At 48.1% G+C, this 26,741-nt stretch overlaps 2 protein-coding genes across 5 annotated transcripts; one reads left to right on the top strand and one right to left on the bottom strand.

Annotated features, from left to right (window-relative positions):
• Positions 1-987: 987 nt before the first annotated feature.
• Dctn2 (dynactin subunit 2) lies at positions 988-17,340 on the top strand. 2 transcript variants are annotated; one of them, XM_076854770.1, is made up of 14 exons: positions 988-1,197; positions 2,088-2,156; positions 12,400-12,496; positions 12,701-12,762; positions 13,099-13,197; positions 13,682-13,842; positions 14,011-14,158; positions 14,476-14,541; positions 14,743-14,781; positions 14,945-15,022; positions 15,113-15,193; positions 15,508-15,610; positions 15,717-15,808; positions 16,891-17,340. In XM_076854770.1, the coding sequence occupies exons 1-14, from the start codon at positions 1,162-1,164 to the stop codon at positions 16,975-16,977; spliced, it is 1,218 nt and encodes a 405-aa protein (XP_076710885.1). In that variant the 5' UTR covers positions 988-1,161; the 3' UTR covers positions 16,978-17,340. The 2 variants fall into 2 exon arrangements, with proteins under 2 accessions (XP_076710885.1, XP_076710886.1); XM_076854771.1 differs by having other exon boundaries at positions 989-1,197; positions 15,113-15,184.
• Positions 17,341-17,507: 167 nt separating this feature from the next.
• Positions 17,508-26,592, bottom strand: Mbd6 (methyl-CpG binding domain protein 6). Of its 3 annotated transcripts, none has more exons than XM_076854768.1 (13): positions 26,536-26,592; positions 23,509-23,572; positions 23,184-23,320; positions 22,779-22,881; positions 22,486-22,648; positions 21,203-22,252; positions 20,373-21,034; positions 19,948-20,101; positions 19,601-19,770; positions 19,075-19,488; positions 18,918-18,985; positions 18,636-18,699; positions 17,508-18,484 (listed from the first exon to the last, which is right to left on the bottom strand). In XM_076854768.1, the coding sequence occupies exons 3-13, from the start codon at positions 23,294-23,296 to the stop codon at positions 18,410-18,412; spliced, it is 3,036 nt and encodes a 1,011-aa protein (XP_076710883.1). In that variant the 5' UTR covers positions 23,297-23,320; positions 23,509-23,572; positions 26,536-26,592; the 3' UTR covers positions 17,508-18,409. The 3 variants fall into 3 exon arrangements, with proteins under 3 accessions (XP_076710883.1, XP_076710882.1, XP_076710884.1); XM_076854767.1 differs by lacking the exon at positions 26,536-26,592 and adding an exon at positions 24,607-24,870; XM_076854769.1 differs by lacking the exon at positions 26,536-26,592 and adding an exon at positions 24,607-24,870 and having other exon boundaries at positions 18,918-18,970.
• Between the last annotated feature and the right edge of the window lie 149 nt (positions 26,593-26,741).

Genomic DNA, 26,741 nt, shown 5'->3' with positions numbered 1-26,741 from the left:
ACTCAGGAAACATCCCAACTTCAGGCCATCAGGGGCTACAAGGTGGCATCCTTAGCAAAGGAGCTGCAAAATGCCAGTCCATAAGGTGTCACTAGTCAGAAAGAAAAGTTTAATGGGTGTGTCTGAACCCCAAAGAACAATGTAGTGAGTTTCACATAAAGCTGGATTTGTTGAGTCTCAAAGGACTTTTACTCTAAGAATTTGTCCTTTTACTTTTCTACCAAGTAATAGTAGCAATGGTATCTTGTAGGTTTTCTATTTGTAATATATTTACCTGGTAAATTAAATGTATAGCTTCACTATGTGTATCCTTAAGAAAGGTATGTTGTTTTAATTGTATTAAACCGCGAAATTCAGAAGTCTGGGAACTATTAATGAAATGATTAAGAGGATAGAGAGTGTTTAGACAGACTCAGAACCGTCATTTATCCATTTCTGAACTTTAGATAGGATTTCCAAACTTGAAAAACAAAAACAAAAGCAATTTATCTAGTTAAACTTGAATTTTAGGTAAGCAATTTTATGTGTCTCAAATATGGGACAAAACAGAGCACAACCAAACAAAACACCAATACTAGTTTTTATCTGAAATTCAAATTTAACTGGATGTCCTGTATTTTATATAACAGTCCTAACTTAAGAACACTGCTTAACTTTTCCATTCCAAACATGCTAAGCCTTAACTAAATTTTACTTATTACTACTGTTTTTTGAAGCCCTCACGACATGACTACTTGATTTTATCTCGTCACTAATTCCTGGGAGTCCAATATGGGAATTAAAAAAGTTCTTTCCCAGACTTGATGTAAAAATTAAAGGAAATAAGTTGAACGAAATAGCTCCCTAAGGTGCATTCCCCACCCAAGCTCCAGAGAGCCAGGACTACATATCCCACAATTCTAGGCGACGATCCTCGCCATTACCTCATTGCTTGGCCTCGCTCTCGCCAATCCCACCGTCTCCAGGGGTGTGGTAGCGGGGTGTTCTCGCGACTTTTGCTTACCCTTCTGGTGTGCTACTCCTGTCGCGAGACTTCCCGCTCCTCTGCCGCTCCCTTTGCCGCCGCCTTAGCTGGGGACCCGGACCCAATCTCTCCCCTGTCCGATCACCCGCCCCGGCTCCACCGAGGCTCCGGTCCCCCAGCCCCGCCTCGCCGCCGCCATGGCGGACCCTAAATACGCCGACCTTCCCGGCATTGTGAGTACAGGGCCGGCCCTGGCTCCCCAGGACCGCGCCCCCGACCTCCCAAGGACCCCCAACAGAAACCAACCCGTGACCCCTCCCGCCTGCAGCCCCTCCTCCGCCCCAAGGGCTCCTGCCGCTCTCTCCCCGACCGGCTGCAGCACCTTCCGGACTCCTCTGACCTGACTGGGCCTGGCCGTCGGACGGCGCATCAGGCCCCCTTTCTGGCAGTCGTCGGTTTCTCGGCCCAGAAATCGTCAGGGTGTTTACCACTTGTGCCCGAGTGTTTCTGCCATCCGTGTCAACACCACCCGTGCCTCCCCCAAATCTCCCAATAAGCCCCTCATCCCTACCCTGGACATACTCACCAGACAACTTGGTGACGGTCTTCATCCTGCCAAAGGAAGAGGTTTACTGTGGCAGAACCCTTCTTGTGCCCCATGGAAATTCTGTCTTTTGGGGGACCTATGTCTGCCCCTCACTCCTCATGAACAAGCTGGAGTGTACCCTCCTTTGGTGCTCCCCTGCCTGCATTCTCGGGGTGGGGGTTGGGGCACAGAACCCTAGGAATTAAGGTCCTGAGTCACTCTTAACCCATATCACAGGGGCCTAATTCGAGGAAGATCCTCACCTATCTTGGACAGGACTCTTCCTGTCCAAGTTCAGGATAACAGCTTTGTTATCACATTCACTGTTTATCCTTAGGTCCCATTTGTACCCGCTGTCACCCCCACTTCACTGAGACAAGGGAACTGACATGCCATTAGTAAGGCAGATGGAGAGGAAAGAACAGAATCCTGGTATGGCAGAACCCTGCCTTCTCCATTAGTTTGTTAAATGGAGTCTGGTAAGAGGTTGGTGGATGCTAGGTAGTGAGGTTGGGTGGTCACTGCTTCTTCCTGCAGGCCAGGAACGAACCAGATGTTTATGAAACCAGCGACCTACCTGAGGATGATCAAGCAGAGTTTGATGCGGTAAGACTATGTGCTGCCTCAGGATTCCTTGGACTCTGACCTCTCTTCCCCCATAGATCCTTTCCCTACTTTGGCAAGCGACCACAATAAGTGGGTATGCCAACCCCAGCCTGAGTGGTATGTAGGTTGCAGAGCTTGCAGCCACCAACAAGCAATGCCAAAGGAGAGTCAAGTCAGTGAAATTACAGCTAACAAGATCTATTTGCAAATCCCTGATTCTTGGTCCTTTTAAATAAAATTGAAATATCTCAAAACTATTACATTTGGGACTAGTAACTTAGTTAGGCTTTTGGGTTCTAACCCATTTCAATGGGTCCTAAAGCCCAAGCATATATAATCTGTTTGATGGTAGAAAGTAGGCCTTTTATTTTATTATTTCACTCAATATGTGTTCATTAGTTACCTACCAAGAACTAGACTTTAAACTAGAGACATACTCTTCCATGTGAATATCCAGTGCTCATTGGTCAAGGAATAAGAAAATGATTTGGAGATTCTAAAAACATAAGGGTAGAGCCAAATAAATTTGAGGGAAAACATAAGCCTTTCCTATCAGCAGAGAAGAGGTCATGGCAGCACTTCGGCATCCAAGAACTCTGAGGAGGAGGGAATTAGCCGTAGATACATTTTAACCATGAGAAAAGCACTTAGCATAGTTTATTGGATATGTTCAATTTGTGTTGATTTATTTGGGTTTTGGTACTGGGGATTGAACCCAGGGGCACTTAATCACTGAACCACATCCCCAGCATTTTTTATTTTGAGACAGGGTCTCACTGAGTTGCCTAGGGCCCCAGTATGTTGCTGAGGCTGATCTCAAACTTTTGATCTTCTTGCCTCAACTTCCTAAGTCTCTAGGATTACAGGTGTGCACTACCACGCCTGGCACCTGTGTTGATTTTTGTGCAATGCAGAGGAGGAAATGTCCCTTCCCTCAAGGAGCCCCAGACTAATGAGGGGATTAGGATACATATGAGAAATAATGGAAGAATTAAGATGGATACATATAGAAAATATAAGGAAGAAAAAAATGAAATTGAATGGAAATCAATATAATAAAACTCTGTAAGTGCCAACAAAGACAAAGATCTATGAGCATTTCTTATAGTATATATGTTTTAGGTTTTATTTCCACAGAGATCTGGGCTGGGGTCACATTGATGCTGTGAAATATCAGTGAAGGCCCGACCATAAGTCATGGAACAGTCTCAGTATATGGCCCAGTTGGTGTGTCTTTAAGTCCTGTGGCCATGTCTGTGGGGCTGGTTAGTTCTGGGAATTGCTGGTTGCTGATTTATAATGTATGGCTTGGCATACTCACTTATTCCTTATTTGGTTCCCCATGTGAAAGTGCTTCCTACATTGTAGGGAACACCTTCCCTGTTCCTTCTCTCAGTGGTATGTTCCTTGTGGCTTCTGTTCTTGCTGGCATGTCAGTCTGTCCCCCAAGCTTAAATATCTGGAGATAATGCATATGATGTTGACCAAAGACCTGACTGCACCTGTCACTCCAAGAGGGTAGCAGTGTGAGAGGAACCTGTCTCCATCCCCACAAGGTGTGTATGCTGAGGAATTCCCTGTACTACCACAGTTTAAAGATTGCTCTTCTTATATTTTGGGCTCTGCCTGTAAAATATCAAGCCTTCATGGTGAAATAATGAACAGAATTCTGTCCTTTTGTCACTTAACTGTGATACAAATGGATAATTGTCACATCAGTCCCCTTTTCAAAGAAAAAATTACATTTTCATTTTCCTTTTGAAGATACTTGAATAACTCTTAATAAAAGGAAGATGATGCCCATTGTAGGTGTGGAAAACCTGAATGTGTAGCTCTGAATATGTGGCTCTTTTCTCCCCTCTATGTCAGAGCAGCCTATTTTAGTAGCAACTAGTACAGTGACTTTTGAGGAGGGCACGCCACAAGAGTTTATCTCCTGTGGCATGTTGCCCAGGATGCCAGCGTAGAGGTGCCTAGGAGCTGGATGGTTAAATACAGAAGGAGTTGAGTTGCCTTCATCACCTGAGGCTCAACTAAGTGACTCTCTGTCATTAGAGATTAGTAGGTGGAATGGGGAGACCTTCAGCTGCTTTTGGAGCCTGATGTTTCCTGATGACAGCTAATATCTGGCCCCTGCATATCCCAGTGGTCTTAGAAGAACAACTTTCAGGAAATCAACTGAATAAATGGCTCTTAATACTGAAGTAAATGTGCAACTCAAAAGAGCAGTGAATTGTATTCTTAGCCAGCCAGAAACATTGTATCCACCAGGCCTGCTTTCTGACTATCCCCTTATCACCTACCTGCCTGAGGCCTAGCACAAGTAGCAGTGCATATGATATATGAGTTTTTCAATTATCTCTTAATGCCTGGCAACAGCATTCTCTGCCTTGGTCTCCAGATTATTTTTAACTTTGATTATTTATTTATTTACATATGTTCATTTATTTATTCAGTTTCAGGGATTGAATCCAGAGGTGCTTTACCACTGAGCAGCAACCCCCTTCTGTTTTTGTTTTTTATTTTGAGACAGGGTCTGGCTAACTTTCTAAGACTGGCTTTGAATTTGCAGTCCTCCTGCCTCAGCCTCCTGAGCTGCTGGGATTATAGGCATACACCACCATTCAACTTTAATTTTATTAGCACTTTTTTTCTTTTGTCTTTTTGATGCTGGGAATCAAATCCAGGGTTGCTCTACCACTGAGCTATATCCCCAGTCCTTTTGATGTTTTGAGACAGCTTCTTGCTAAATTGCTGAGAGTCTCACTAAGTTGCCAAGGTTGATCTCAAACTTGTGATTCTCCTGCCTCAACCTCCCAAATTGCTGGGATTACAACTATGTACCACTATGCCCAGCTAATTTTATTATTTTTAAAAATAGATAATAAATGCACAGAAAACAAAACAAACAAAAAAAAATTCAAGGTAGGGTAGTGAAAAGTCTGTCCCCTACCCCTGGCTAACACCACTCAGTTCCCTTCCCTGGAGACACCAATATGGCCACCTTCTTGTGGAACATTTTGGAGAGTCTCCAGATTTTTTTAAAATTTACTTTATTTTTTAAAAGATATTTTTTAGTTGTAAATGGATCATTTATTTTATTTATTTACATGTGGTGCTGAGGATTGAACCCAAGGCCTCACACATGCCAGGCAAATGCTCTACCACTGAGCCACAACTCCAGTCCTCAGATTTTTATTGTAAAGGATTATCAAGTAGTGTTGATGCTCACTGCCCTTTAACCTCCTTTCTCTGATTCCTTCACTGCAGAAGAAATTGGACTACTGAAGGAAACAATGTCTTTTAATGTCCCTTAAAGATCTTAATTGCTAGATAAACATAAAAGTTTTATGATTCCCATAGTGGGGGAAATGGGAAAAAAAAGTAGCAGAAGACTTTAGTTTTTCTACAGGGATTTTTCTCCTAAAATCCCTTTGAAACAATTTTAGCCAGAAGTAGAATATTCTAAAATAAGAGTAGGTAAGAAAACTGTACAGACTCACCGTTTCCTTCATGATCTGGGAAGGTCTCTGCATTTCAGATACTCCTGGGTTGAAGTGCAGCAGGCTTATTTGGAAACTTTTCTTAAAATGTTTTATTAGGAAAACTAGTTCCCAAATGGAATGCCTTCCCCCAGACCCACAGCCTGCCTTGGGTCAGTGAGGCACTCTGCTCATGGCTTTTGAACTGCTGGAGCAAGAGTAATAAGTTTAAGAAAGTCTCACTAAAATTATGATTTTGTTTCTCCCTTTATTGTGTAACTACCCCCAATGCTATGTAAAAGAATGGAGAGTTAATTAGCCATAGTTTGGTAGGGTACCAGCAAAGGCTGCTGGAGACTCCCCAATCTGAGATGAAAAACAGTAGGTTTTCTTCCTTACAGTTTAGAATATCTAGAGAATGCTTGATTGTGTTCGCTGACTGTTGGTGCACTTGAACTTAACCTGAGTTTTTCCTAATGCTTCCCCCATCCTCCCTCCTCACCACCCTGCCTGGACACTAGTTTGCACAAGTAAGACCATTCAGTGCTTCTTCTCTGCATGTTTTTTTTTTTCATCTGCCACCTCGCATGCAATGCTCTGCCACTGTGCAATTGTTGTAGCTAATCATTTTTAATTCCAATGAGTCCCTAGCTGGGTCACTGAGGAGCCTGCTGGCCTTATTATTAAAATCATTAATCAAGGTTTAGAAAAACAACTATAATCCACAAATCACTGTTTCTCCCCCTTGTGAGGTCTGAAGAATAAAACTGTCCAGTGGAGGATGGGATAGAAACATGGAGGCTATGATGCTTTTAAACGAGGCATTTAGGGATCAGAGGTAGCAAGGGTATGCCTTTTTCTTCTTGAGACTATATGGAATTAGATTTTTATGGAATGACTTTGAGACATTCTAGACAAGGGCAGAGAACAAGGGACGGCCAAAGTCTTGCCTTCTTAGTTATATGGGATTATTCCTGGGGAAAGAATCCTCATGTTAATATTCTCCCATGCTAAGCCTTTAGAGAAACGTACATAGGATGGGAAGGAAGTATTATATTGCAGTTCTAAGATAATTTGTGTTGTATTTTTGCAAGTCTTTCTGTTTCTGCACCCCTCCTTTAGAAATGGATGAATGGTCAGCATTGCATTTGTCCATCCTGGACAGTTTTATTCTGTGGCTCTCTCCACCTTCCCTGTCATCATGGTTCTGAAGTCTCCCTGCCTGCAATGTTGGTGTAGAACCTGAAGAGGTTCAGGGATAGAGGTGGTCACTTCCCTGCCTGATTTAGAACCTCAGATCTTGTCCTCTGTGACCCAGACACTTAGTCAAAGAGCCCTGGGGAGTCTGGGAGTCCATTAGTGAGAGGGACTAAGAGTCTTGTACCAGGTAAACTGGTATTTAGAGTCAGGGCACTTGGAATTTTTCTATCAAGGTGATTGTGGTGTACTAGGTTTCCATGGTAACTATTACTACACCAAGTAATAGAAATTCTGCACAAAATCTCATTATCCTTCAATCCACCCATAAGATTGACCTGGAAGTGGTGTATATATTTAAAAACAATGTACCGCTTTTCCTTTTCCTTTGAGTTTTCTGTCTTCCCCATTCTGCCCATTCCTTATTGTTTGAACTTGAGTTTATGGCCCATTGTCCCCCCAATCCCTTGAGTTTCTCCCCTGCTGGTTTTAGCTGGTGAGACAAATCAGAGAAATAGTGCATAGTGTGTGTACCTCCCTTGTGTGTCTGCATGTGTGCACTTGTGAGTGCTTAAGCCCACTGTGGAGACAACCCAGCCTAGACCACAGGACATGGAGCCACTTCTTCCCTGGGCTAAAAGAGGAGCCTTGCCTGGGCTGGATCCTGGCATTGGCTAGGTACTGGAAAGGTCAATGTATCTGGCTTAGATTTTGGAGTAGGGAGCACTTATCTTTATCCCACCATGGGTTTTTTATGTATATGTAACCATACTCAGTCTTCCCTCCTTCTATCTGCCTATCAGCAGAGCTGCACAAAAGCAGAACATGCAATTGGATTTCCCCTCCCAGCAGTTTTAAACCAATGTTGTCTAGAATGGAGACCTTATCTCTGTGGCCTGGACTAAAATAAGGCCTTTTTAGAATACTCTCACCCTTCCCCCTTATCCATGCTCTATCCCCTGTGAGACTTGTGAACAAGGGGTTGGAAAAACATGTTATACTCATAGGCTGGTAGCTGTGAAGCTTGGTGTCCTCTGGGCTGTTTGTGCTAGTATATCATGGCAGAATTGCTCAGCATCACTCAGAGCTGCAGGATGAGTTACCAACCACTCAGGATGAATACATACTAGGCTGTGAGAGGGACCAGGTTTTGCCCTGCCTCTCTCTGGCAGCGGAAAATAAGAACCAGACTGCAGTTGGGTACTTCATGTTTCCTTATAATCACCATCAGTACCTGACATATCTTGTTCTGCCTGGCCTAAAGTTCTATTAGACCATCCATAGGAGTACCCTTTGACTTAATTCTGCCATCCAAATGTCCAGTTTTTCACAAGTAAAGAAACCAAGAGACAGGAAGACTTAGACCATGAACTAAGAAGGGAAACTTCCCCCTTGAGAATTACGGACCTTCAATCAGCTACAGGTCCTCAGAGTCTCCACATCCTCTGCTCCATATTCTGCCATTCCTACAACTTCCCCTCTACCTCAGCTTTCTTGCACTTTTCTGTTCCATGCTACTAGCTTCTAACATCTAACTCCCAGTTCTCAGATGATACTAGATTGCTGTTGTTAATAGCAAAGCTTCATGACATCTTCACCACTAGAGAAGAAAGGGTGTCATGGTCTTCTTTTCCTTGGGGTATATGATGACCCCAGCTAAAATTTCTTGGCCCCCAAATTTTGCTAGGCTCCCCTGGGGCCCTGTGGTATGGTATATTTAAAGACTTGTCATATAGTGCATGTGACAATTTGCTAATAATAATTTTGTCTTTTTTTCCCCTCCCTCCTCCCCATTCCCCAACTCCCTCTCCTTTTAACTCTTTTGATTTTCTCACCTCTGGGGAATCCACAAGGAGCTGGTAAGAAGCCTGACCTTTCATCTGCTTTTTAACGGGGTGTGCTGTATGGGCAGTTATTTTTCTGACCTTTTGTTTCTACTAAATCTTTCATCCCTCTATTCAGTCCTATACTCAGCTGACAAACTTTTCCTGTCTCACAGGTCACTGTAATGACACTACCCCTAACCCATGCCCCAGATCTTTTAGACATTGGTGGAGCAGATGCCACTGGAGAACTATTGTGTGCTGCCCACCTGAGTCCCCTGAGGCCATAGCCTTTAAGAGGCTCACAGAGGATGCCAATGTCCTGTCCAGGTCATATTCATATAGCAGGGAAAAGTACTATTTATTTCTCTGACTGTCCAGAATCTCTGAGCTTCACCTTTCTAGTGAAGCTTCACCTTTCAAGTGTTGGAACATTTTTTACCCCCCTTTCCCCCACTTTCCTTACTTAGGAATATAAATAAGAATGTAGGTTCTCATCTACATAGCACCTGTTTATAATAATGACTTAACAGATGGTGGTTATGATTTCTTTCCTTGGTCTGTAGGTTATATCTCTCATTCCTTATTTATTTATTTGTGTATTTTGTGTGGTGCTGGGAATAGACCCCAGGCCCTTGAACATGCTAGGCAGGAGCTCTACCAAGGAGATACACCCCCAGCCCCTATTTTTCATTCCTTCCCCTCCCCCCCCCCCCCCCCCCCCCCGCTTCTCTCTTTCTTTCATACCAGGGATTGAACATAGGGCACTTAACTACTGAACCACATCCCCAGCCCTTTTCATTTTTTGTTTTGAGACAGAGTCTCGCTAAGTTGTTTAGGGCCTAAGTTGCTGAGACTGGCTTTGAACTTGCAATCTTCCTGCCTCAGCCTCCTGAGCTGCTGGGATTACAAGCACATGCACCACCACGCCCAGCCCGTTCCTCTTTTTAAAAGGATTTAAAAATTTAAAGTGGCCTTGATTGGGGCTTTCATGGGGAGAAGCCCCATATTCTTTGTGTGTGTGTATGTGTGTGTGTGTGTGTGTGTGTGTGTGTGTAATTGGGAATTGAACCCAGGGCCTTGTACATAATAAGCAGGTACTTTATCATTGAGCCACATCCTCAACCCTTTAAAATAATTTTTTTTAAATTTATTTTTTAGTGATAGTTAGACACAATACCTTTATTTCATTTATTTATTTTTATGTGGTGCTGAGGATCGAACCCAGGACCTCACACATGCAAGGCAAGCGCTCTACTGCTGAGCCACAACCCCAGCCCCTAAAAATAAATTTTAATTTTTTAATTTTTTGTTTGTTTGTTTGTTTTTTGAGATAGGATCTCATTATGCTGCCAAGGCTGGCCTCAAACTTGAGTTCCTCCTATTTCAGACTCCTGAGTAGCTGGGATTACAGGCCTGTGCCACCAGGCCCAGGAAGAAGTTGCATATTCTTTTTATTTTCATTTTGAGGTAGGGTTATGCTAAATTGCTCAGGTTAACCTTAAATTTGTGAACATCCTGCCTCAGCCTCCCAAATTGTTGGGATTACAATGGTATGCACCACCATGCCTGGCTAGAGATGGCATATTCTTTTTTTTTTTTAAAATATTGGTTTTAGTTGTTGATAGACCTTTATTTATATGCAGTTCTGAGAATTGAACCCAGTGGCTCACACATGCCAGCAGTCAAGTGCTCTACCACTGAGCCATAGCCTCAGCCCCTAGAGGCGGCATATTCTTGATTGTCAATTTAAAATAAGTGGTTGTCTACTCTAAACCCGAATTCTTCTCAGCTTATAGAAACCAGAGACCACACGGCTATTTGGCAAATGGGTGCTTTAGCTATAATTTCAGAGAATGTTATTTTTTGCTGGGGAGGGTGGTTCTTTTCAGTTTTTGGACCCAGAACCTCAAACATGCTGGGCTAGCTCTCCACTACTGAGTTACATCCTCAGTCCTCAATTTGTGATCCTATCTCAGCCTCCCTGAAACTAGAATTACAGGCCTGTGCAATCATACCCAGCCCCTTTCAGAGAAGGTTCAAGAGGGAATCATTTGCACTTTCATGTGCGGCATTCAGCCCCTTTGTTTTCCCTACCTTTATAACTCCTGCTCTTCCATCTAGCAGCCTCTGAAGAAAAAAGAATCAAAGTTGATAATTCTTATTTTTTTTTTTTTTTTGTTGTTGTTCCAGGGATTGAACCAAGGGGTACTTAACTTTTGAGCCACATCCCTAGCTCTTTTTTATTTATTATTATTTTTTTATTTTGAGACAGAGTTTCAATAAGTTGCTTAGGGCTTCACTAAGTTGCTGAAGTTGGCATTGAACTTGCATCCTTCTGTCTCAGCCACCCAATCAGCTGGGATTATAGGCATGTACCACCATGCCTGATTCCCCCTTTATTTTTAAAGCTGACATCCACACTGATTTCCTTCTATAGCAGAGCAAAGGTGAAGGACAGACCCTTCCTCTATCTGCTGCTAGCTCTGTGATATACCTCCATTTCCCCCTTTCCCCTTCCCACAGAGCCACACAGGCAGAGGTTCTGACCTGACTGCAGTTTAAAATTGTCTGGATAAAGTTGGCCTTACTCCATAACAATTAAATCAGAATTTAAAAAGTGGGCCCAGACCACTTAAAAAAATAATTGTTTTTTTTTAAGTGATTCTAATGTGCAACCAGTGTCAAGAACCATTTTCCTAAGTGAAGGAAAGAAGAGTCAGTTTGCCTTCCTCCTATGGAAAGTGGAGATACCTCCCCCAACAGAAAGGGACTCATGAGTCTCCTTTCCCCTTCCTTCAGTGCTCTAGTGAGAGCCATCAGTCTTCTGACTGAAGGAGTGCCCAGTCTTGGTTTAGTTATTGGAACTGAACAGAAAATTGATCTTTTAAGGGGGAAACTTCTGCTTCAGTTTCTAGGGTATAGTCTCTTTTACTCTCTTAGCCATGTCCTCTGCTATGGTAGAGCTTCAGCTCTTTGGTTGTAGAAAAGGGATTGGGGAGAAAGCAGGTGCTGTAGCTTCTCTGTGAAGAGACAGTGCAGCATCCTCATTTCAGGGCTTACATATGGCCCTTGCCCATAATGCTCATGACAAGCAGCTATTGCTTGTTGTTTTTACTAAGATGTCCCATAGAAAATTATCCAGTAAGCCTTTGCCTATTTTTTCCATCCCCTGAATTGGCTGACCTCACAGAAGTCTGGAAACCAACCTTCTTAAGCCTTCTGTTGGCCTTCCTTTTCTATCTAAGAGCTGGTACCTTTAGTAGGTTGAAAGTCCTAATATTCGCACTTAGTTATTGGCCTGTCTGCTTGCCTTCCTTTTGCTTTCCTCCAGCAAGAATGGGAGGTTGTTCAGTTGGCAAGCACATTTACTTTTGGGAGGGGGAGGTTAAGAGAGGTCAGGTTGGTTTCTTACCTTTAGTGCATGGTGTGTGTCAGATAACTGGGAGAGGTGGGGGCAGGGAGGCTTATGTACAAAGTGGGTGGGGAGGTTATGCTGCCTCTGTTCCCAGCTGAATCAGGGTGTTAATATTTATACAACTGAGGTTCCAAATTTACCAGGAAGCTTCTGTTTCCTAAGCTGAGCCTGGGTCGGCAGTTTAGAACAAAATCGCCCTTCTTCCTACTTTCCCTTTGGAACATTAGAGCCTAGTCTCCTAGTATGTATGGATTTTTGTGGGATAGAGGAAGTTCTAGACTGGGAATGAGTCAATCCCTGGCCTGAACTACCTATTTCTTCAGGAGGAGCTGACGAGCACAAGTGTGGAGCATATCATTGTCAATCCCAACGCTGCCTATGACAAGTTCAAGGACAAGAGAGTGGGGACAAAGGGACTTGGTAAGACTGGGCTGAAAGTTGGGTGAGGGGGATGCCTAGAGGACAAGTGTGAGAAGTGGCCTCCTGTCCTCATATCTTAGTGACTTTTGCTCTGGGGAAAGGGTTCCTCAGGGAGATCTCTGTTGGAATCCTTCACAGTCACCTGAGATCATGACTGCCCTGGACCGAGGTTAGGCCCTCAGTCCTATCTTCTTTTCTTGGCAGATTTCTCAGATCGCATTGGAAAAACCAAGAGGACAGGATATGAATCCGGAGAATATGAGATGGTTTGTTGTGTGTGTGTTGATGGGAATGGTGTGGTGATCTTGTCTAGTAGGCATTTTAATAGGGGATTGAGGAGTATAGTTCAGATTCTGAGTTTCTCTGGTTGTATTCCTCAGGAACCTAGCAGGATGCAGTTGATGCAGTTGACCATGTTCTTCCCCCCTGCTGTTTGTTCTGGAGCATCTCCAGACCTCTGGGCTATCTCCACATCTTCTTTACTAGGGTGTTGAGGATTCAGTGTGGGATATGATACCTTATGACTTAGGCCCAGGGCTTGGATAAATTCTGGAGGCTTTCTGAATAGAAGGTGTAACATCAACATCCATCCTTGCTTTTAGCTTGGAGAGGGTCTGGGAGTGAAGGAGACACCTCAGCAAAAGTACCAGCGACTACTGCATGAGGTCCAAGAGCTGACAACTGAAGTTGAGAAAATCAAGGTAACTGTATACTCTCTCCTCTTCAGCTCTGCAGTGATTTACATAACAGAAGAGAACCTCCCAGCAGGAAGAGAAATATTCCCTAAGCTCCTGGATAAGGGCACTAGGGTTTTCAGAGTTTGGGAATACACATCTACATTCATTGTTGTTATGTAGGAAGTTTACTATGCTAAAAACCATCCTAGTGACTTTTAGCCACAACTGTCCTTAAGGCTTCTTTTCCCTTGGGGTACTGGTAGTACCCAGGGATATTCTGGACTATATTCCCAGCCCTTTTTGTTTTTAAGATAGGGTCTCGATAAATTGTCCAGGCTGGCCTTGAACTTATGATCCTCCTACTTCAGCCTCATGATTGGGATTATAGGTGTGCACCACCCTGCCTGGCATCCTTATCCTTAAGGCTATTGATCTTTCTTTCTACTTTTTTTTTCCCCTTGATTCATTCCTGCCACCCCTCATTGTGTACCTTTTTTTTTCATACCAGACAACAGTAAAGGAATCAGCCACTGAGGAGAAGCTAACCCCTGTGGTACTGGCTAAACAGCTGGCATCCCTGAAGCAGCAGCTGGTTGCTTCTCACCTGGAGAAGCTGCTGGGACCAGATGCCGCGATCAACCTCACTGACCCTGACGGAGCTCTGGCTAAGTGGGTGCTCCATTTGTCGGAAATTATTGCTGATTGGAATTATGGAGGGACTCAGCCAGCTTCTAACAGGGAAACTAAGGGGAGAAGTGACCTAGCTGTTCATTATGCTAAGGCAAGAAAAGAATCATCCTTCAAGTCATGATATTATTACTTGGTCTCCTGACCCAGGCGCCTACTGCTGCAGCTGGAAGCAACAAAGAACAGCAAAGGGAGTTCAGGGGGAAAGACCACCAGTGGGACCCCCGCAGACAGCAGCCTCGTCACTTACGAACTACATTCTCGGCCTGAGCAGGACAAATTCTCTCAAGCTGCCAAAGTAAATATATATATAGGTTGATTGGGGGGCCAGGAGAGACATGGCCCTATAGTTTTTCTTGCATCCCTCTGAAGGATCAGACCTGGGGAGAGGGTACTGGGAAGGCTTCTGAGCCATCTTGATGTCTCATTCTCAGTATTTCCCTTGCCCAACTACTTTCAGTTAGGATTTTAAGATTGTGGCTAGGGATGTGGTCCAGGGAAAGGTGTCCCTTGGGGCAGGAGTGGGGAATGGCATACAGACAGAACTGGTTCTTGTTCCTCCCACCTTAGCAACAGAGAGGTGGATAGCAAATCTTACCTACTTCCTTCCCCTAGGTTGCAGAACTTGAGAAGCGTCTGACAGAGCTGGAGGCAACTGTACGCTGTGATCAGGATGCTCAGGTCAGGTGCTCTCCTATTCTTAGTCTGAAACTTAGATCTTTCACCCTGAGCCCTAAGGTCTACAACATTCCACACAAACCTGGGAAGATAGAAAAGGGATTCGGTTACTGGGATCAAGTGTTAGAACCAGGAGAATGGGAGAAGGCAGTAATCATGTGGAGACAGAAGGACAATTGATTTCTTCCCTCCCTTTCCCACCAGAATCCCCTTTCTGCAGGTCTACAGGGAGCCTGTCTTATGGTAAGTATGACAGTAATGGGAATATTGGATTGCAGAGGGGATTTGAAGGTTGGGTCTAAGAATTACTTTGGGGTCTGTAGGTATATTTGAACTAACTCTGGTGGAATAGGAGAGGCCTCTTTTTAGTCTTTTTATTTGGTGACACTTGTCCCATCCTTCCTAGGAAACTGTAGAGCTCTTGCAGGCAAAGGTGAGCGCCTTGGACCTTGCAGTTTTAGACCAAGTAGAGGCTCGGCTACAGGTATTAAATGGGGGGCAAATTGGATCCTGGGTGGCTTGGGACTTGGAAAGTCCAGATGCCCTCACTATCAACCTCAAAATATGCTTTCAGAGTGTCCTGGGGAAAGTGAATGAGATTGCCAAGCATAAAGCCTCTGTGGAGGATGCAGATACACAAAGCAAGGTCAGGAAGGTATCTTCTCTAGCTTCATACCATTCAGCCCTCTTAGCTCTCTCTCCAAGTGCTGACACTGAAGCATGAGAACACAGTTCTCAGCTCCCATAAGCTGTGTGTGTGCGGTACTGGGATAGAACCCAGAACCTCTTACATGCTGGATAAGCACTCTATCACTGAACCACATCCCCAGCCCTCCCATGTACTCTAATTACCTGAGGGGAACAGGGCAGTGCTTCCCTCTGCCTGTTGGTCCTTCCTCAGTCTAGTGAAGTAGCAGTCAGAGGGTTCTTCACTGGCTACTTCAGCCATAGTCTGTCATGTCCCTCCAGGTGCACCAGCTATATGAAACCATACAGCGCTGGAGCCCCATCGCTTCCACCCTTCCTGAGCTGGTACAAAGACTTGTTACTATCAAACAGCTGCATGAGCAAGGTGAGAAGCTAGATTCCAGTCATTCCAGGAGTTGAAAAGTGAACCACTTTGGTTGCCCTCTCTCAACTTGGATTCTAGTTTCAACCATACCTTTCTTCTTTTGTAGCCATGCAATTTGGTCAACTCTTGACACATTTGGATACTACCCAACAGATGATTGCCAGTTCTCTCAAGGACAATTCCATCCTCTTGACCCAGGTGTGTGACCCTTTATTGATTTGATACCACTTTCTTCCAGCATGTAGAGACAAGGTTCTCCAGCTTTATCTCATAGGGTTTTGCCTTAACCTATTTTGTAACACAGTGTTATGGCAGAGGCTCGGTTTGATCTTCCATACTGTTTTTCAGTGTGGGACCTTTGACAACTTACTTAACCTATGAACCCCTGTTGTTCCATTTGGAAATTGTACCTTCCTCAGCAATAAGGATGAATTGTGAGGAGGTAGTTGACCTTTCTTCTTATAAAATCTACTGTTTACCTCTGTGTCTCAGTGTGGCTTTACCTTTCCTGGGGTCCTTTTCCAGATGCTCCTGAGCACAGTGCATTGGAAAGAATGTAGGCTTGGGTCCAACCTGGCTCTGCCACTTCCTTTCTGACCCTGGACTGTGAGCATCACCTTCATTCATTCATTCTTTTAGTAAGCCTAGCACATACCAAGTCCTCAATTTCCATTGGAGACACTATTTTCAGTGTTGGAGGGAGCATTAAAGTTGGGAGACCATCATAGGACCATTAAGATAAATGAAAAGTCATATAAAGTACTTGGCATAGTAGTGTTTCTTTAATTTTCTAAAATTTTGAAATAAAGAAACCCTCATTTCAATAAAATCTCATTTGGTTCTCATTACTTATAAAAGATAACTGTTTTGAAGTCAGGGTGGGAATTTTTAGGAGTCCTACAGACCTTTGAGCTAGGCCCATGGTAGTAGCGTGGAAACTGTTGCAGTAAACATTCCCCTTCTAGTATGGCGGTGCGGACCTGTAATCCCAGCAGCTTGGGAGACTGAGGCAAGAGGATCACAAGTTCAAAGCCAGCCTCAGCAACTTAGCAACACCCTGTCTAAATAAAGTGCAAAAAAGGGCTGAGGATGTCCTCCATGGTTGAGTGCCCCTGGGTTCAATACCTGGTTCCCCATCACACACCAAAAAAATCCACCGTGGGGGGCCATAAGTTATTTTTTCATTTCTCTTCTTTTTGAGAGAATTTCTTCTGGAGATTCCTCATCCAGGTGAGCACCTGGACCCAACAAGTGTAAAACCTCTCTACCCCACTTTGTAGGTGCAGACAACGATGCGTGAAAACCTGGCCACAGTTGAGGGGAATTTTGCCAGCATTGACGAGCGGATGAAGAAGCTGGGAAAGTGAGCACCTTTGGGAGGTGGAGATATCAGGAGTAACCCCTGAACTCAATGTTAACAGCTTACATAGGGTTTCCCTTCATTATAACTCAAAATCCCATCCCATTTTACACTGGGGGCAAGGGTTCTTCTTGCATGTGGGGTTTATACCCCTCCCCTGATGAATACAGAGTGGTAGCTGGAGGATATTAGAAGTGGGCTCCCCTTAGGTCCAGGGGAAGAAGAGATGAGCCCAGCTACATGCCAGCTCCTGGCCAAAACTGCTTTGCCTGGTGTGGGGGAGGTTTGGGCCCTGGCTTCCAACACAGCTTTTGTGGCTGACTATAATATTGTACAACTGTTTCTGACCATTAAATGCTGTTGTACTCTGTGTAGCTTCTACTATGTTTCCTAGGGAAGAGGCAGCACTGAGACACAGACATTCAGGGCACAATAGACAATCTAAGCCACACTCTACTGAAGACGGATTTCAGTTGTAACCTGTTCTTACCAAAGAACTAAATAAAAAAAAAAAAAAAATGAGTACAGAGCCAGAGCCAGAGTTTCAAAATATTCTCATCTGTTAAATTAAGAGTGTCTCCCATAGAAAAGCAGTGGAGGCCCCATAGGGCAAGTACAAAACAGAATTAAAACTCCCAAGGGTCTTGTCTTTACAAAAGAAAAGGCAGGAGGCAGCCCCTGGACAGCTGGTCATGCTGGCCGCTCCGGTTGGACCACGTTGCATAATCCTCAGTCGCATCATCACAACGTCTCTGAGCATTTTGATGGGGGGGGGGGGGAGAAGGGGCAGTGTAGTGTGTATGGGAGGAGAGACCCAGAGGGCTCTCTTTGCCCCTTTACCCCCTTTTTATATCCCAGAGGAAAGTAGAGGGAACCTGGCTACACCTTGAAATGAGGCTATGTGTTTCAAACCTGGGGACAAGGGTAAGAGGGGATCTGTGCTTTGAGCAACCTGAGCCAGAGGCAGAGGGGTGTTGGAGAGATGAGGGGAAGATGCATGATGCTTATTGCTTTGTACCTTTCACTGGGAAGGAGGGCAGCAGCCAACAATAGCTCACAGGTTTGTAAACTGAGCCTGCTGGCTTTAAGAAGGGAGGCAATGAAGTCGAATTAAATATAAAAGAGTCATTTGTGCAAAAATAACTTAAATAAAAGACCTGGGGAAGGGGGTGTTCCCCTTAGCGCCTGGTGAGGAGAGGGTCATATGCTACCCCCCCCAGGCCTTTTCAGTGACATGGCTTTGGGGGGGAGGGGATGAGCTTCCCTACCCCCTGCAATGGCTCAGGATGGGATTGTAGGGGAAGGGGTTGCATTTGTGCTCTGAGTGGGGAGTAGTGCCCCCACCCACTGTCCACAGGTGCAAGTGGCTGGCAGGGACTCCCAAGGCTCAGCACTCAGCTCTCCCCAATCAGGGTCAGATCCAGCTCCAGGTATGGCTGCTATGGGGCCAGTTTCCTCCTCTTGTTTTTGGCAGGACGGCCAGGGCGGGCCCGGGGAGGCAGAGGGACAGCCGCCTATACCAGAGGGGAAGTTGAAAGAAGTGATCAATCACCTAGGTATAAGGAAGTCTTTTATTTTCTCCCCATTCCCTCAAGCCTCCTTTCCTCCTGTCTCATCCCTTACATATTCCTACCCATACCCACACCTACCCAAATGCACACTTACTCGGGTTGTAGGGCTGGGTTCCAAGGTAATATCCTGGCGGGAGCTATTGCTGTTCCGGGTAGGGCTGCAATAAGGGGCACAGATGATCAGGAACAGCTCCCCAAGCACCAGGTGAATTTCAGAAGGTTGGGTGGGAAACTTTCTACATTTGGATAGTAAAGGCATAATATCCTTATTCATATTCAAATAAATATCTGCCCTTTTTGAAAACCAAGACACTATTTGGACATTTCTGTAATCCCAACAAGGCCAAGCCAATATAGGGGTGGGCCTAACACTCACTTGTATTTTCTCCTCCGGCCACGACGAGACTTTCTGACTATCCCCAGGGGTACCTGAGAAAAGATGGACTGTGTGTATGGGAAAAGTGAGAAAAGGGCATGGGGATCCCAGGCTTTCCTCAGAGACCCTGAGCTGGGACTTCCCTCACTGCACTCACCTTAAGGTCCTCAGAATGGGGCCCAGGAAGGGGTGGATCCTTAGGCTCAGCACCCCCTTCAGCCAGTTCCCCATTATGCTGCCAGTGGTGGGTCCTTCTTGGGGACCGTTCCATTTGTCCATTGAAGCCACCACGTGTCCCCCATTTGAGGGCCAGTCGGCTAGGCTCCCGCCGGCTGCCAGGCTTCCGGCCCCGGCTCGGCCTGGCCTCACCATTAATGCCCCTAAGTCCCCCTCCTCCCCTCCGGCCCCGTTTCCCTGACCCCCTCCCAGTGAGCAGCTCAGGGACTGGGGGGTCAGAAGAACCATGGGGTGGGGCTAAGGCACTGAGGGGAGGCCGGGCAGGCTCTGGTTCAAGGGCTGAGGTGGGACTCTCGGGGGGCAGACAGGGGGCTTCTGGCTGCTCTGGAGGAATCTGCTGGCAAAAATAAGATCTCAGTCTCAAATACAGTCCTTCTTACTCGTAACTCAGCCCTTAATTTCCAGTTTTAGAAAATTTTTCTGACAAATACCATCCCTGCCCTCACCTGAAGACTCTGTAGCAGGCAGGCTAGGGGACTAGAAGCCTCTGAGAGGGGTGGAGGAGCTCCCCCCCCAGGGAGGAGCTGCAGCCCCAACTGGCCAGAGAGAAGAGAACCAGGAGGCTGCAACAGGCTGGAGAGGGTTCCAGGGCTGCTGGTTAGTGAAGACAGGTCACCTGTTGAGAGATCATAGTCAGGGGTCCCTCCCTAGGCAAACCAATTAGGCTAAGCAGATCCTACTATTTTCTTCAGGCTTTACCCAGTGGTCAGAGAAGTTCTTCCCCAATCCATCCAACCTCTGCTCCTAATTTTTATTGCTCTCTTTCACACCAAGAGTCCTCCTTCAGACTCACCCAGCAGGCTGGCACTCAGCAGAGGGCTAAGGAGCTGGGGGGGTCTCCCTGAGTTGGAGGGGGCCTTGCCCAGAGAGGAGGCCCCCGGGTCAGTAGTTGCCATGGTGACACTGGAGGTAGGTGGTCCAGGTTGGGGGGCACTCAGGACACAGGGCTAAGAAAGAATGGTTATTGCACTTAACATTTGTAAAGTGTTCACAGACATACTACTTTCTCATACACACAACCTGACTGAAGCTCAAGTGAGGCAGGCTATGCTTAATACATATAGATTACATTCTTCTAGCCATCCTCTCCCCAATCAGACTAAGCTCCCCCGAAAACATCTGAGAAAGAACTCAGGTATGAAACTGAAAGCCTTTGGTTCCCAGAGCCCATCTGATTCTATTTCTTGTTCTACCCACCCACTCACCCCCTATCCTCACCTGGGGGGGTGTCCCCGAGGGGGGATCCAGACTGGCAGCCAGCAGCGCGGAATTTAAAGCTATGAGGGTAGGGGGGGCTGAAAGGGGAGGGAAAAGCAGGGGGGGGAGGTCTCCCAAACCTGAAAATGGTTCCCCACTTGGACCTCCAGCTCCCTCTGAAGATCCCTCCCCATCCCCAGCTGTGGGGCCCAGGGCCAGCAGGGGCAGGAAAGAGGCAAGGAGGTTGCTAGGGGGTGCAGAAGGGGGTGGCAAAAGGTCTGAGGGGGGTGGTGGAAGCAAGGAAGCTACCAGAAGGGAAGGCCCTTCAGGCTCGCCTGGGGCTAAAGGGGGGCCAGGTCCACCTGGAGGGGGTAGCAGGGGTTCAGGGGGAGGTTGTCCTCCTCCCCCAGCCAGCATGCCAAATAAACTGTGGCTGAGCAATGGAGAAGGTGGAGGTTGCCCCAGATTCAGAGGGAGAGGCAGGGCCCCCAGCATCCCAGGGAAGCCAGCTCCACTCAGCGCCAGGCCCTGCTCAGGACTGGGGAAAGGGAAAGCCTCCCCACCAGACAAGGGAGGCAGAGGGCAAGCTGGGCCTGCCCCCATTCCCAGCCCTTCAGATGGGCTTTGAAGCACAGGGCTAGGGACTATGGGGGCTTTGGAGGCAGCTGGTGGGGCAGGGGCACCTGTAAAAGAAAAGAAATTCAGCTTAAGGGAGGCCCTTTTCTCCCAGCAAAGAACCCAACCTCCCTGCCCCAGCCCAGAAAACCACTGAAGAGCTCTCTAAAACTTTACTTTAAATGCCCTGGCTGCCTCTATCCTCCAAGGCTGAGGAAAGGTTCCATAACACTCACCTGGCACACTGCTGAGGCTGCCACTGGTGGTCCCAGGCAGGGAGGGTTGGATGGGGTGCCTGGGCTGGGGAGGGCTCCCTGAGGAGAGGGTTGGGGGAGGAGGAAGGTGTGCATCTGACCCCAAAAGGTTAAAGCTTCCATCAGAGTGGGAAGGGCCAGGGGTGGGGAGTCCCAGCAGGGACAGCACAGAAGGGAGAATTGGTTGGGATGGCTCTGGAATAGGAAAGGGAGGGGGAACAGGAGCAGGGGCCCGAGGACGGCTCCTTCTAGGGTTTTGAGGACTACCCCCTTCAAGCAATCGCAATACAGTTGGGGGTCGGCGGGGACGACGCTGAGAGGGACGGGGTGATGAGTGGGAAGCTGAGGGTGCCTGGGCACGGGGCCTTCGGCCCTGTAAAGTGCTGGGAGTGGGTAGTGGGGGATGCTGTGCCTTGGCCGCTGCAGAGAGTAGGCTGCTAGCAAGGAAGGGGGGTGCCCCAGGCCCCTCCACAGTGGGGGCCCCTCCAAGGGGTCCCAGGACCAGGGGCAGGTGCATAGTGGCTGAAGACACTGGTGGCTGAGTAGCAGGGCCAGGGGGGCCAGAGGGGCCAGGGAGATTATTGCTTGGGGGCAGGAGAGGGGGTGTTAAGGCATCACTACAGTGGAAGAGAGGAGGGTCTGAGGGTGGTGAGGAAGAGGCATGAGGGGCTGGAGGAGAGCCCAGGTCAGAGGGCACCAGGCTGGATCGGAGAGTGGTTCCCCAGTTGTAAGAGGGGGCATTGAGGCTGATAGCAGGTGGAGGAGGTGGGGCTGGAGAGGGGGCATTGCCCCTTGGGAGAAAACAGGGGCTGCTGCTGCCCCCAGAAGGAACTGGATCAGGAAGCCTTGGTGGTGGGAAGAGTCCCCCAGGGCCTGCTAGAGATGGGAAGGCCTGGGGAACTGAGGGTTGCTCTTGGGGAAGGGAGCCAGGACCCCCATTAAGTGGAGTTATAGAAGGAACTCGACAGGAAGGACGGGTAGAGGGAGGCCCTGGGGACACAGTGTGGAACATCTGGGGGCTTGCTCCCTCTCCTGCAATAAAAGAGAAATGAAAGGTCAGCCTGCAGCTTCCCTTCTAAAAACTTTATTTTCTATTTTTCAGTCCCATCTCCCCCAGGTTCCCAACCTCCCCTGCTCTTCTCACTAAGCAGCTCCTTACCTAATTCCATTCTTCTCCGTGTAACCTCTCATAGAGCCCCTCCCACCATGCATCTTCCCCACCCTTAGGTTTTCCTCAGTCTTTGGTAAAGGAGCAAAAGACTCACCAGGAGAAGAGTGTGAGCAGGTGGTCTCCATGCTGCGGTACAGAGTTGCCATAGCAACAGCTTTCCTACGGTGGTTGCACAGCTTGGTCATGTCCTCCTCTGATGCTGGCCCCACCCCAGCCCCACCCAGGGTCACCGGGGCCAAAGGGTCAAAGTTGAAAACCTGTAAAGTAGAAGGCAAAGACAGCAACCCTGAGGGGATGGAATACGTGAGGAGAGCTACCAAGGTCAGTTATTTGCATTAAGTCTTTTGGCTTATCCCTGTACTCTATTCAACCCCTCACAACTCTCACCTTAGGGACATTGAGTGGACACTCCAGACCGCACTTACAGGTCCCATCACTGAGGAGGTAGCTCCGGGTTTGCTCCAAGGAAGACAGCTCTGTGCCACTTGGGCTGGGAGAGGACAGTATCAGAGAATATCAAGTTAGCTGACAATGTCTCCGAAGATAACTCCCTAAAGGACAGTTCCCAAGTTAAAAAAAAGACTTTCCCAGGAAAGGCAGAAAATAAGTGATATGAGAAGAAAAAAAGGGAGAATGATTCAAAAGCTCAGAAACAACAGAATAAAACAGAAAATAACAAAATAACAGAAATAACAGAATAAAGATGCTGAAGAGCTTTGAGAAGAGGGGTGGGAGAAAAAAAAACCCAGGCAACTAGGCAGATAGGTCTTGGAGAACTTTGAAGATCCACACCTGATATAGAGCACAGCACCCTCTCGTACACAGCGCTGCCAGCCGATGGGGACAGATGTGGCCACAGGGCCCCCAGCTCTGTCTGCTCCACTGCTCTCATTGCCCCCATTCATTGTGTGTAATCAGCTCCCGCGTGCCTGATAACACAGACATCCATGTGGGCATTAGGAGGATTAAACTGGGCTAGGTACCAGAGGGAGGACTCCCATAAGGCAAAGGTTGTGAGCAGACCCAAGGAAATTCAAGGGAAGTCTCAATGGCAAGGGGAGTTCCTCAGAAAGCTGGAAGGGAGAATGAGCAAGAGTTCTCTACCATAACACTCTACCTGAACATCTCTGCAAACATTGTGGGGTCCAGTCTAAAGCCGGGGCTGCCAGCTTAGCCCACACCTGAAACCATAAGGAATGAGAAGGGACTGTCAGAAATCTGCCCAACTTGAGAGCACCACAGCCCAAGACACTCTCAAGGAAAGATCCTTAATAATGTGAGTAAATGCCTATAAAGATCTCAGGGAACTGCTGGCCAAGTCCACGATCATCCTTTTCAAGCCTAGTCCCTACAGGGCAGAGGATCAGTGCCTCAACTCCAACGGACCAAAAAATCATAACCTCATTTCTAGACATATAAAGGGCCAGGCCCCTTTATCCCATTAGGGACACTTTTGTGTGTAGAGTGTGGGCAAAATCCTATAATGACAGGCCACTAGGAAGTTTCCCAGTTTCTGGCCCCTGCTGTTCCCTCCCCAGGAAGATCATATAAAACGTAGACTGTAACCCCACAGGTTAACTAGACAATTGCCCAATTGCCAGCTGGGGTGGTACCAGCAAAGATCCCCCATACTAGATCATCAGTCAATCACTGATCTAGTTCATTTGGGGTTTGAGAGAGGTTAGAATCACAACTCTGTCTTCTCCCAGGATCTTAAGAGGTTCCTGAATCTCCCTCAAGCCTAAGGCATGAGGGTCCAGAACCTCCTGTCCCGCTGGCCTCCAATTAGCTCCAAGTGACGTTCTCCTCTGATACGTGGGGATGCCCCTCAAACCTACAAATATTCTCCCCAACCTCTCCATCGCTACCACCCCACACTGACGGCTTCCAAACTTTCCCTCTCATAACAAGGCGCCCTGTCACCCAGACTGCTTCCTTCAGCTTAGGGAGGAGGGGAAGGCGCTCGAAGTAGGAAGGAACTTGGGGAGAGGGCGGGCGGAGGGTGGGCGAAGCGCTGAGGGAGGTAGGTGAGGAAGGCAGAAGTCAGGCTGTGAGAGAGAGAAACAGTGAGGGCAGGTGAGGGCGGGGGAGTAGGGATGGGGCCGGGGAAAGGGGCCGAGAGGACGCGGAGGGGGCAGAGGGTAGAGACAGGAGAGGAAAGGGGAGGGGAGGGGAGGGGGAGGGGCGGGGTGGGGGGGCCGGGCCCCGCACTCACCGCGGCCCATGGTTCGGCCGGCCCCGCCCTGCGCAGTCGCGGCCCAGAGGGTGAGTGGGAGGGGGTGGGAGGAGGGTCGGTGGAGCCCGAGCCTCCGGTACAGCCCCGGCCGGTCCTAGCAGGAAGCGCCGCCGCCGCCGCCGATCACCGAGCGGCCTCCCGCGCATGCGCCATAGGGGCCAGGGGCAGCCCTGGGGATTCCGTTCCCAGAAGGCACCGCGCAGGCTGCTGCCGCCGCCGCCGTCGCTGCCGCCGCCACCGCCGCAGCCGCCGCCGCCGCCGCCGCTACCCGGACGGGAGAGGGGCGGGGCCGGGCCCCCGCCCAGCGGACAGCAGCGAGCCAACAGGAGGGGCTGCAGTGCGCATGCGGGAGCGCGCCTACCCCTCCCCCACAACCTCCCATTAATCCCCAAGAGAACAAACACCCCACGCGGCCCCCCCCCACCGCCGTCCGCGGAAGGATCTGTGCCTCTTCCCAGGCCACTGGTGGCCAATCCCAGCCTTCCTCGGGGAGGGGCCCCTTCCAACGCCACAGTTTGTTGGGGAGCCAGGAATGCCAGATCCGGGCGGGGCCGGCCCCAAAAGATGAAAGTCGCGACTTGCCCCGCCCCGCCCCAAAGGCTTCCCGAGTAGTGTGCTGGGACTTGACCCGCCTTCCCCAGGTCAACTTGTCACAACACGACCTCGGCCTGTCAAGTCACATGACCTCTGCCTGTCACTGACAACCTGGTCTGTCTTTAGGCCAGAAGAGACCATCTGGTCCAACCAACCCCCACCTCCATTTACAGAAGGGGAAATGGAGGTCTAGAGCAACGGAACAGCCTGGCCAAAGACCTGTCACTACTATACCAAATAGTCGCAACCGGCCTTGGGACAGTTGTCCTTAGACAAGCTCTGGTTGCCCCCATGAGGTATGACAGGATATGTAAAAGGCCACCACATGGCCTGTTTTCAAAGCATAAGAAAAATATTTTACATGGTGCTTTTTACTTTTAAGTTGTCTCCAAGTGCATAGTTCTCTCGTTTTACTTTCGCCACTCGTTATATTTAATTTACAAATGAGAACGTCAGGATCTCTGGGCAAGCGAGGGGAAACTGAGATTAGACTTTGGCAACCCAGTCCAAAGCAGTCGTGAGCTAAAGTGCGTGCACGTCCCAGGTAGAGAGGTTCTACAGTAGAGGTCACGACCCTAGACACCTGGGAGGCAGGCCCCAGCTCAGCTCCTCAGCAGGGAGTCACAGGACTTGTTATCTGGGACAATGGAAAGGAGGGGTCGTGATCCTTGATGAAGGGTACCAGAGCACCATTGGCGGGGTGGGTGAAAGCGGGGAAAACAGAATTGAATTGTTCAGATTAGGAACATGAATTCTAGAAATATCCAGGGCTAGTCAGAAACTCCAAGAATCAAGGCAAGGGTGCTTTTCTGAGAGAAGTGAAAAAGGACTACCTAGGAGGTTCCAGTACCTCGGCATATTTTGAAAATATTGGGAAGCTAAGAGGAGATCCCTTTAAGAAGACTCGAGATGTCAATCTAGGTGGACGGATGCAAACTTTCAAAGGAGGAAGGTTCAAGGGCCGAAGTGCTCATTATCTAGGGAGGGGTCAAGGCAAATGGAAGTCCCTTATGGGAAGGTAAAATGGGGGTAACGCTAGGTGACAGAATGGCAGTTCTTGGGGGAGACAAGATGCGATAAGCCTCCGCAAGGCAGCCTAGGGGCGGCCACAGTTGAGAGCCGTTGCAGCCGTTGGGTGCCGTGAGCTGGCGCCCCGCCCTCTCTCCTCTCCCCCACCCCCCGTACCTCCCACCACCCTCGTTGTCCCCTGCGCGTGCGCGCGCAGACACCGGTTGCCAAACATTGCATCATCCCCGCCCCCCCTATCCTCCCCTCCCCCCTTCACACTCCCCTCCGCGCGCGCGCATGACTCACCCACCGCCTCCGCGAAGCCTCGTGACCCAAAGCCACTTCCGGGTCCAACAAGACGTCGACCCCCAAGTGGGAGGTAGCGATGAGGGTGGTGCTGCAGAGCTGCTGAGTGGCGGATATGAGGGATGAGGCGGAGCCAATGCCGGCGTGCCGCTTTTTGATTGGTAAAATTCTGGATACCGCCCATGGGAGGAGGGCAAGGCCACCAT

Source organism: Callospermophilus lateralis, chromosome 4 (genome assembly GCF_048772815.1).
Source record: "Callospermophilus lateralis isolate mCalLat2 chromosome 4, mCalLat2.hap1, whole genome shotgun sequence".
NCBI classification, from domain to species: Eukaryota; Metazoa; Chordata; class Mammalia; order Rodentia; family Sciuridae; genus Callospermophilus; species Callospermophilus lateralis.
This window is presented reverse-complemented; position numbering and strand designations above follow the sequence as displayed.

Bases quoted from the DNA above. Each gene is read 5' to 3' on its own strand.
- Dctn2 (XM_076854770.1), top strand. From the start codon at position 1,162: ATGGCGGACCCTAAATACGCCGACCTTCCCGGCATT. The intron at 1,198-2,087 runs GTGAGTACAGGG...TTCTTCCTGCAG, and splicing joins ACGCCGACCTTCCCGGCATT to GCCAGGAACGAACCAGATGT. The intron at 15,611-15,716 runs GTGAGAAGCTAG...CTTCTTTTGTAG, and splicing joins CAAACAGCTGCATGAGCAAG to CCATGCAATTTGGTCAACTC.
- Mbd6 (XM_076854768.1), bottom strand. From the start codon at position 23,296: ATGAATGGGGGCAATGAGAGCAGTGGAGCAGACAGAGCTGGGGGCCCT. The intron at 22,882-23,183 runs GTGTGGATCTTC...GTCCTCTCCCAG, and splicing joins GGTGCTGTGCTCTATATCAG to CCCAAGTGGCACAGAGCTGT. The intron at 21,035-21,202 runs GTGAGTGTTATG...TTTCTTTTACAG, and splicing joins CAGCCTCAGCAGTGTGCCAG to GTGCCCCTGCCCCACCAGCT.